The sequence below is a fragment of the Arachis ipaensis genome, chromosome B4, assembly GCF_059453495.1.
Source record: "Arachis ipaensis isolate K30076 ecotype BB chromosome B4, ASM5945349v1, whole genome shotgun sequence".
NCBI classification, from domain to species: Eukaryota; Viridiplantae; Streptophyta; class Magnoliopsida; order Fabales; family Fabaceae; genus Arachis; species Arachis ipaensis.
This window is the reverse complement of record NC_142439.1, coordinates 12,528,717-12,539,152: the sequence shown is the minus strand read 5'-3', so window position 1 is coordinate 12,539,152 and position 10,436 is coordinate 12,528,717. Positions and strand designations below refer to the sequence as shown.

Here is a 10,436-nt window from a genome sequence, read left to right as displayed (position 1 = left end):
TATTTTCTTTTTCAAGAAACTTTTTATAACATTTCACTAATTTGAATAAATTTTTTAGAAAACTTGTTTGAAGAAATTTTATTTTGGAACATAGTTTAGAGCTCGAACACACAAAATCAGTGAGATTTTGAGCCTATTTGATTGGTTGCATTTTACCAACCAATATTTTATTTTTGCTGTGTGTTGTTCTCTCTAAAATTGTGATCTTTTTCTTACTTAATTCTATATTTCCATGGTTTGATGTATGGATGCACTTATATGATTGATGCCTTGTTTCACTGAGCTTACATACCCATATGGCCTTACCCTTTCATTATCCTTTGCAAACAAATGTTGAGCCTATTATACCCTTTTATTCTTTACTTTAGCACATCATTAACTCTAAGTGGAAAATAATAATATCCTTAATTTGAATCCTTAGTTAGCTTAGACTAGTGAGAGTGCTCATGAATTAAGTGTGGAGAAATTGGGATTGAAAACAGTTGGTTTGAGAATTGGGTGTTGTATATTCTTGAGAAAATGTGAAAAAGAATGTTGAGGACATGTTTATGCATTCAATACTTTAATCATATGCATTGAGAAAAACAAAAGAAAGGAAAAGAAAAATAGAATAAAAAAGAGAGAAAAATAAAAGAAAAAGAGCAAATAAATAAAAGGGGACAAAATGCCCCAAAGTAAAAGCGGTGAAAGCAATGCATATGTACTGTACTTGAAATTAGAATGCATGAATATGTGGAAAACATGGTTAATGGATAGTTAGGTTTTGTACTTTGATTACATGGATTGTCTTCAGTTAGGTGGGAAAAGTTTAAGTTAATTAAGGATTCAGATTTTAGTCCACTTGACCAAATACATTCCTACCTTGACCCTAACCCCATTACAACCCTTAAAAGACCTCTTGATATGTGTATTTTTGCATTAAATTTTTTGTTGATTGTTAGATGAAGAGCAAGCCTTAGAAAGCAAGATTAGTAGAGAATTGAGAGAATCGAACCTTAAACACTTGAATGATTAGAGTGTATACACTTCCGGTGAGGGTTCGACGCTCGATTCCTTGTTCCCGGCTTTCATAAGCTATTTTCTTCTGCAAGTTTACTTGTACTTTATTTTATGATTTGAATTAGTGAAATCCAGTTCATATTTGTTCTTAAAAGATTTGTTTACTTTTAACCAAGTAGGTAGAAACATTTTGCATGTAGTTGCATTCATATAGATATGTTGCATTACATACTATCTACCATTCCTCTTCACTCTCTTATAGCTTCTCTTGAGCTTAGCATGAGGACATGCTAATGTTTAAGTGTGGGGAGGTTGATAAACCACTATTTTATGGTTTATCTTGTGTTTAATTGAGTGGTTTTTATCAACTCTTTACTCACTTATTCATATGATTTGCATGGTTTTACATTTTCCTTCCTAATTATGTGCTTTAATTAAAAACATGCTTCTTCGGTCTTAAATTTCCTATGTTTAATCCTCTCTTATTACCATTCGATGCCTTGATATGTGCGTTAAGTGTTTTCAGAGATTACAGGACAGGAATGGCTTAGAAGATGGAAAGAAAGCATGCAAAAGTAGAAGGAATACAAGAAACTGAAGGAACTGCTAAAGCTGTCCAACCTGACCTCTTCACACTCAAACAGTCATAACTTGAGCTACAGAGATCCAAATGATGCGGTTCCAGTCGGAAAGCTAACGTCCGGGGCTTCGAAATAATATATAATTTGCTATAGTGTCCGTACATCTAAGCGACGGGAACGCGTGCTCCACGCGGACGCGTTGCAGTGACGAAAATTAGCATGACGGAATTCGCAATCAGCGATTTTTGGACTGTTTCTGGCCCAGTTTTCGGCCCAGAAAATACATATTAGAGGCTATAAAGTGGAGAAATACATCCATTCTTTCAGGGAACATTCAATATACATAATTTTAGGTTTTAGATGTAGTTTTTAGAGAGAGAGTTTCTCTCCTCTCTCTTAGGATTAGGATTTAGAATTTCTATTATGTTTAGGCTACTTTTCTTCATTCCAGGTTCAATGTTCCTTTAATTTAATTTCTCTTCTACTTTTGTTTACTTTATCACTTAGTTATTTATTTTTCCAATTTAATTTATAAATTTCCATGTTAGATTTGATTTCTTTTATTTAATATAATTTGAGGTATTTCAGACTTATGATTGTTTTCTTTAATTTATTAATGTTTTTGATTTATCCAAATTATTTTCATTTAATTTAGATTTATTTTCTCCCTTTGGCTTTGGTTAAGTAATTGGTAACGCTTGAGTTATCAAACTCAATAGTTGATTGGAAATTAGGATTGCTGATTGATTTGGATCCCTCTAAAGCTAGTTTTTCCATAGGAGTTGACTAGGACCGAGGAATCAAGTTAATTAGTCCACTTGACTTTCCTTTGTTTAGTAAGGGTTAACTAAGTGGGAGCAAAAATCCAATTCTCATCACACCGGATAAGGATAACTAGGATGGGATTTTCAGTTCTTATACCTTGCAAAGAGTTTTCTTTATAATTATTAATTTATTTTTCTTGCCATTTAAATTACTTGTTCCCTATTTCAAAAACCCAAAAATATACATTTTCCATAACCAATAATAAATCATACTTCCCTGCAATTTCTTGAGAGACGACCCGAGGTATAAATACGTCGGTTACAATTTTTATTGGGTTTTGTTACTTGTGACAACCAAATTTTTATACGAAAGGATTTCTTGCTGGTTCGGAAACTATACTTACAACGCGATTATATTTTATAAAAATTCTTTACTGGCAAGGAATCCGAACGTCAAAGCATAGGCCTCCTAAGTCTAGACTAGGGGATAAAGAAATTGACACTGATGACTCAAGTTATGAGGGTTTCGAAGATGAAGAAATCTCTGAATCTGGTAAGTTCAGGGGGTTTTAGTTGTGCTACTGCTTTAATATTTCATTTGGCCAAATTTTAATGTCTTCCATGTTATGATTTGGTAGATGTAGACGAAGATGATGATGATCTTGGAAGTTTCTCAGATGCTGACTCATGGCATTCAGAGGACTCTAGCAAGGAGTTAGACTCTGATGAGGAGACACCAACTATTTATCCCAAATATAATGAAAAAACCAAATTTGGAAACCTGGAGTTTGAGGTTAGTATGACATTCAAATCAAAAGCTGACTTTATACAAGCCACTAGGGATTACACTATCCAGTGGGGCAGAAATATTTTATTTACAAAGAATGATAGAGTTAGGGTTATAGCTGTTTGTAAGTCAGACGATTGTCCATGGGTGGTTTATTGTGCATGTAACAGTGAAGACTTGTCTTGGCAAATTAAAATGCTAGTTGATAATCACACCTACCCTAGAAAGAGGAAAAATAGAGCTGCCACCCAAACCTGAACACTTAGCAAGCTAGTACCCAAGCTTAGAAAGCACCCCACTATGAAGCATCGAGAGGTGTATGATTGGTTTGTCCGAAAGTGTAATGTGTACCTCAATAGCACATGCATCACCAGGGCACTAAAAGCTGCTAGGAAAATTGTAGAGGGTGATGAGATAGCCCAGTATGGTTTGGTGTGGGATTATGCAAATGAGTTACTTACTAGCAATCCAGGATCTAGAGTGCAAGTTGGTGTCATCCCTATGCCTGAGGGTCCTCCGCTTTTTGATCGGTTCTATGTGTGTCTTGATGCTTGCAAGCGGGGGTTTAAGGCGGGTTGTAGACCTCTAATTGGACTAGATGGAGCGTTTCTGAAGACACTACATGGAGGACAAATACTTACTGCTTGCGGACAAGATGCTAACAATCACATCTTTGTGATTGCTTATGCAATTGTTAGCGTGAAAAAAAGGATAATTGGCAATGGTTTCTTGAACTACTTCATAGTGATCTTGGAGACTACAGAGAGAACAAATGGTGCTTCATCTCAGATATGCAGAAGGTAATGAATTCTGTAAGGACTAATTTGATTTATTTAATATTCTTTAAAGGACTAGTTTGATTTAATGATTACTTTGTTGGGGACTGAAATGATTTAATATCTTTTTGGGTTTGGAATTTTGGTGCAAGGTTTAATCCCTGCTGTGCAGGAAGTGTTTCCAAGAGTTCACCACCGCTTCTGCATGTGGCATTTGTGGCGCAATTTCTCGAAACAGTGGGGTAGTTGTGAGTTAAAAGACCTTGTGTGGGAATGTGCAAGGTCAAGGACAACAGCTGAATTTGATAGAAACATGAAGAGAGTTAAGTTGATCAACGAAAAAGCTTGACAGTATCTTGATAAATGGCCAAAAGAGGCATGGACGAAGGCGCATTTCAGTGAGGTTTCAAAAGTGGATAATATATGCAACAATGCTTGTGAGTCATTCAATGCAAAGATCAAACATGAAAGGAGTAAGCCTATCCTAACCCTGGCTGAGGAAGTTAGAAGAATCATCATGAAGAGTATGGTTGATAACAGGAAGAAGTTGCAGAACTATCAAGGAATTCTCCCTCCTGTTCAGCAAAGAAGGTTGGAAGCTATGACAGTGCTGTCCCACCATTGGGCTCCTCAGTGGTCCGGTGATGAAAAAGAGGAGTTGTACGAAGTCCATGGCTGGCCGACCAATATGGTGGTTGACCTGGGCAAGCACACATGCACCTGCAGGTTTTGGCAACTTACAGGTAACAACTTTCTTCTCTTAATTAATTAACAATGTCTTCATTCATGATAGTATGTTTAGTGTATCAATTTGTTGGCTTGAAAGGAATGCCGTGTATGCATGCAATATCGGCAATACAAGATAAGAATGACAAGAGACCAGAAGAATATTGCCATGAGTGGTTGAGGATGGAAGCGTATAAGCGTACTTACTGTTTCAATGTCAATCCGGTTAAGGGGCAGGATCTATGGGAAAAAATACCACATCCAGCACCAGTCCCACCCCCAGTGAGGCCTAAACCTGGAAGGCCTACAAAGAAGCGAAGAAGGGACAAAAAAGAACAACCGAGTGGGTCAAAGACAAAAATGAAAAGAAAATACAACCCAATCCGGTGCATGTACTGTGGTGAGGTAGGACACAACAAAAGAGGGTGCGCAAAGAAAAAGGTTTTGGATGCTGAGGAACATGCCAAGCAGATGCAGCTACAACTCGCAGTTGTTACCCTGCTACACAAGGTGCTGAACCCGACCTAAATTTTGCCCCTACTGATACTGATATTGGTACAGAAGCTGAGGCACCTTTGCCTTCACTTCCATCACCCACTCAGCCTGACTCAGAGATTGACAGCAGTGAATCGGAATGCATCCCACCAACCCAGGAAACCCTACAGGTAGTATCATCACTCCTCACTCCTAAAAAAAGTTCACAGTAGCCTAATCATGTAACAACTCATTTGGTACTGGATCATACATGATCAATTGATAGGTAGGCCACCTAAGTTGCAAGTGATCAAAAGAAAAGCAAGGGTACCGTCCTCCCCTAAGCATATTGCAACTAGATCTGTGGTTGTTTCTGCTGAGACCATTAAGGGGACAAGTTCTGGAACTGCTAAGCGGCTGGCCAACTTCATGACCTTTGTGCCTACTCCAGGCTTCAAGGCTCCAAGGAAGACTGATGACAAAGTTTGATTTGTTAGGAATGTGTTATGGTTGACTCATTTTGTGTATGGTACAACATTCTGTTTGTTGCTTTTGTGTATGGTAATTTAGTCTACAGACAATGTATTTGTCACTTAAGAACCTTATGACTTTGTTGTGGTATTTCTCTATTTAGACAATGTGACAATTAGCCTTCAATGACAAGTTACTACTAAGATTACTTACTATCTTCATTTTGTTTATGCCTCAACATAATTCATACAAACAGAGACAGAATTAATTGCCAAATTTTATAAAATTAACCACATTTGACATGGAATTGCTTCCAACTACAAATAACTACTCCCATTCAAGTCAACAAATTCAATACACCATTACATGTTCATAGAGGATAACTGGGTTTATTTAGAAGTACATAACAAACAACAAAGTATCATAACTACTACAAACAGGAAAATCATTAGCAGTTTCAACGCTCTAACTTCAGCTACCAAAGTGCCCAACTTCCATGCCACCTTCACCCTCCATTCATCATACTCACCTTCAACCTCCATATCAGCTCCTGCATCTTTCTTTGTACCACATACATCCACTGCATCAAATTCATCATCATCAACCCACTTAAAATAATTACAGTGACTGCCCTTCTGCAATTTCAGATGGGAGCAAACAAAAAAATCAGACAACACCCAACAGCATATAACAACATGAAAAAGCTTTAACTTCTTTTACAATCACTCACCCGATACCTTGGACATCATGGAACAACCTATTCAGATTCTCTGCTGTCCCATATTTCTTAATCACAGTCTTCAACCCACAGAAACATGATCCATCAAGAGAATTCACCCTCCTCCTTCGCATCGAAACACTAGATCCATGACTGTCGTGCGATGCATGTGACAAACCGCCACCACAACCACCATTTCCTATCTCCATCCACTCAGCCAGTCAGGGATTACGACTCCTACTTACCTCTATTGCCACCGAAAGTGATCACGGTGATGTATTTATTGTTCAAATTGGGATTAGGGTTTATACACTCGAAGGACTAATTTGACGTCTTAAACATAACTTATCTTGTCAGCAACAACATGCTACAGCCTGGCGTTTGCCAGCTTCGCACTTAATGGGCCATGTAAGCGGCGGTTTGCCATCTTAGCTACGGAGATAACGGAAGGACGAACGTGAACAACTGAGGTATCTTTTGAGGACGTTTTTGATTAATTTTGACTTTCGGGGACGAAAATGAAGATCGAGGACACTTTCAGGGACGAAATTGACTATTAACTCTTATTTTTAATTAGTGGAAACAAATTTATACTATTTTTGATACTCATCATAATGACAACTACTTCATCTGACAAATACAGAAATAACAGAACAATACGTGTTCCTATTTAAATGAGACACCAAAAATCTATACATATAGACAATTTTCTGAATCTATACCTTAGAATTTACCTACTTATTATCATCATCATACAATAAAAAATGTGTCAGCAAGATCACACCTTGCATTAAGTCATTAACTTCAATAACCAATTTTTTAACTTACAAAAAGCTTAACCTCAATTTGCACAGCAATACAACGTAGATAAAAAGACCAAATTAGACACAGCATACATACTACTAAAATACAACATCTAAAACTTTATTTTACAAATTTAAATGTTTTAAATAATTGCAGAATCAAAGTAAAGTGAGAATTTTAAGATGGATGAAAGTAAATTTTTTAAAAAGGATTAAATATTACAAATTAGATTTAAGTATTATTAATTTTTATTTTTTAAATAAATCAATTATATTAATAAAAGCATGCCCCCATAAACTCTTATTATAAAAACACTACAGTATTGAAGCTAATTACATTTATTTGTCTATCAAATGTAATATTGTTTAATACATACGGAAGAATTTTTTTGTATTTTTTATTCACTATGTTTGCATGATACTGTGGTGCACCACAAAACTTACATTCCTTTAAGTCTTTGCAATTTTTAGCATAAAACAACGTGCAACCATTAACGCAACAATCAATATTTACTGAAGTTAACCTGAGTTTAGAAACTATTTTTTTAGTTTTATAGAAGTTTTTTTTGGATTATATTATCTCTCATGAGTTGAAGCCGTTGATCAATAGATCGCTAAGAAATATTTCCTTCAGATTTAATTGTCATTAATCTAACAGTAAATGAAAGTTTAGTGTGGTTTTCTTCATTAAGATTGTTTAATTTGTATTATAAAATAGAAATCTAAATTTAGTTTTAAAAGGCTAACATATACCATGTAAGTTAATTTTAAAAAGATGAAAAATTTCTTTTAGAATTAGGATTGTTTAATTGTACTAGACATTTGAAATTTGAGTTTGATTATAAAGAGTTTAAAATACAAGTTTGGTGAATTTCATTTCAAAAGTAGTAGATACCGGCAGTTCCGAGAAATGCTGCTGTTTTCTAAACGTATTATGCTTGTAGAGGTATAAAATCATATAACCTGACACTGGATATATTTGAACTACTATATATGCTACTTTAATGTGGGTAACACAAGTTATAACTAGAACAATACACATGATTACATGAGTTTTCTATATATCAAATTGAATTTTATTACGTATTTGCTACAACACAAGATTACATGAGTCTTCTATAAGATTAATTTATTATATTCAAGCTTGTATAATAACGTAACATATTAAAAATTACACAAGAAAGTAACATTATATTATTATATCATTGCATGAGATACTTCAAACAAACAATAATATAAAAAACTACAAACATGATACCCCCAAGCCTTGTACTATCATAACTAATATATACCTTTTGACTTTTTCTTAAATGGAACCTCATGAAGGTGGTTATAGCTGTATTTATAGATGAAAATGCAACCCAAATATTGGTATATGTCATGTTGCTCAATTGAAAAGAATTTGATATATTTTTTACTAACAGTTACAAACTTTGATATTGAATTCTTAAGCATAAAGAATTAACTTTAGACATCTTTATCTAAGTTTTCACTCATCTAATATTCTATATATATGGGCCAATCCGGCCCATATTTTGGAGTAAAAGAAATTATTAAAAAATAACATAGTCGTATACATGCAGAGACATATAACTACACACATCATATGGCCACGCTGCGGAGAACAACGGTTTCAATAGTAAGACCAGGACCAAACCCAAAAAGCACACCCCAATCAAGTCCTTCTCCGGTGGTTTTAAGCCCTCTTTCAAGGGACTGCTTCCTCATCAAATCCATAATGAAGAACACACATGCACTTGACATGTTACCATAATTGCTAAGCACATCTCTAGTGGCTTTCATCTTCTCTGGTTTCAAATTCACCTTCTGTTCAACCTGGTCCAGAATTGCACGTCCACCAGGGTGTGCAATCCAAAATATTGAGTTATAATCAGATATACCCAACGGATCAAAAGCTTTACTGAGTGCTTCGTTGATGTTCTGCGAAATAATATCAGGAACACTCTTGTTAAGATAGAATGTAAGCCCAACTTCACGAAGGAGACCACCGATGGCTCCATGGCTACCAGGGACAAGTTTTTGATCGGTCGAAACAAGCTCAAAGATAGGCTTCTCAACCTCTGGCACAGGATCAGAACCAATGATAATTGCAGCAGCTCCATCCGCAAACAATGCTTGTCCTACAAGACTATCCATGTCTGTCTCACTAGGACCACGGAAAGTGACTGCGGTATTCTCAGAACAAACGATAAGAACACGAGCATCCTTGTTGTTTTCAGCCAAGTCCTTAGCCAAACGAAGAACAGTACCGCCAGCGAAGCAGCCTTGGTGGTACATCATGTACCTCTTGACACATGGGTCGAGCCCTAAGAGTACAATGAGTTCGTAATCAACGCCGGGCAATGCAACGCCGCTGGTAGTGCAGAAGATCAAATGTGTGATCTTAGACATTGGCTGGCCCCATTCCTTGATGGCCTTGGTTGCAGCCTCTTTTCCAACTCTTGGTACCTCCCTGATCATCATGTCTTCCCTTGCATCCAACGACGGTGCCTTGTATGCACACATGTTGGGGTTCTCTTTTAATATCTCTTCTGTTAAGTACATATGTCTGGTCTTGATCATTGTCCTCTCACCTAAAATGATATGTAATTCACATCCATCAATACTCTTTTTCAAGTTTAAAACATCATCCACTTATATTAAAAAAAATATTGAGTTTTGACATTTTAAATTCCGATCAGTTCGCGTATCAAACCTTTCAAATTATTCATGTAGTGATTTAATTTAATTCAGGTTTGATTTTAATAGTTTATCCAAATTTAATTATAGATATAATGTATTAAATCTAATTATATATGAGTAAATAAATAAGTGTGTGAAAGATCAAGAAAGTATATATGACCAAAATAAATTTGTTTATGTTTAGAAACATAGGAAAATAGTAACTTGTTAAGTAGTTATTGTTATTACTATGAGTTGGATACATATCATATTATGGTGCACGGTATAATATGTTAATTGTTGTGTATCAATAATTAATATCAAAGTAAAATGATGAATTTTAGGTTGATAAATAGTTAATTAAACAACATCAAAATATTTGATAACAATACTTACAAATATGTTGGAACTTTTTCTTTAGGTCGGTCATGTGTTCGCTATTAGTTACTCTGAAATAATAATCTGCATATGTACTCTGATCAACACAATTTGGTGGATTCGCTGTACCAATCGCTAACACGGTTGCTGGGCCTTCTGCCCTTTGTTGAACCTTGCGGATGTCATTCACAGCCACCATGTTTTCTTAGCTAAGTTCTTTGGGATAGCTATAAGCTCAGATATGTTCTTTGGAAAAACAAATGTATTTTGATTTGAT

The 10,436-nt window shown here is 35.6% G+C and overlaps 2 protein-coding genes across 2 annotated transcripts; one reads left to right on the top strand and one right to left on the bottom strand.

The window, feature by feature from the left end:
- The first annotated feature begins 3,431 nt into the window (after positions 1-3,431).
- On the top strand, positions 3,432-5,596 carry LOC107636082 (uncharacterized). Its single transcript, XM_016339618.1, has 5 exons — positions 3,432-3,931; positions 4,080-4,155; positions 4,260-4,650; positions 5,105-5,257; positions 5,394-5,596. Exons 1-5 carry the CDS (start codon positions 3,432-3,434, stop codon positions 5,594-5,596), a joined length of 1,323 nt encoding a protein of 440 aa, XP_016195104.1.
- A 2,886-nt stretch (positions 5,597-8,482) lies between these two features.
- LOC107638919 (stilbene synthase 3-like) lies at positions 8,483-10,436 on the bottom strand. Its single transcript, XM_016342316.3, has 2 exons — positions 10,178-10,436; positions 8,483-9,693 (listed from the first exon to the last, which is right to left on the bottom strand). The coding sequence occupies exons 1-2, from the start codon at positions 10,356-10,358 to the stop codon at positions 8,702-8,704; spliced, it is 1,173 nt and encodes a 390-aa protein (XP_016197802.1). The 5' UTR covers positions 10,359-10,436; the 3' UTR covers positions 8,483-8,701.

Excerpts from the sequence above, each read along its gene's own strand:
- LOC107636082 (XM_016339618.1), top strand. The coding sequence starts at position 3,432 with ATGAAGCATCGAGAGGTGTATGATTGGTTTGTCCGAAAGTGTAATGTG. Across the intron at positions 4,651-5,104 it reads CAGGTTTTGGCAACTTACAG|ATGCAGCTACAACTCGCAGT; the intron begins GTAACAACTTTC and ends CATGCCAAGCAG. Across the intron at positions 5,258-5,393 it reads TGACTCAGAGATTGACAGCA|GTAGGCCACCTAAGTTGCAA; the intron begins GTGAATCGGAAT and ends ATCAATTGATAG.
- LOC107638919 (XM_016342316.3), bottom strand. The coding sequence starts at position 10,358 with ATGGTGGCTGTGAATGACATCCGCAAGGTTCAACAAAGGGCAGAAGGC. Across the intron at positions 9,694-10,177 it reads GAAAAAGTTCCAACATATTT|GTGAGAGGACAATGATCAAG; the intron begins GTAAGTATTGTT and ends ATATCATTTTAG.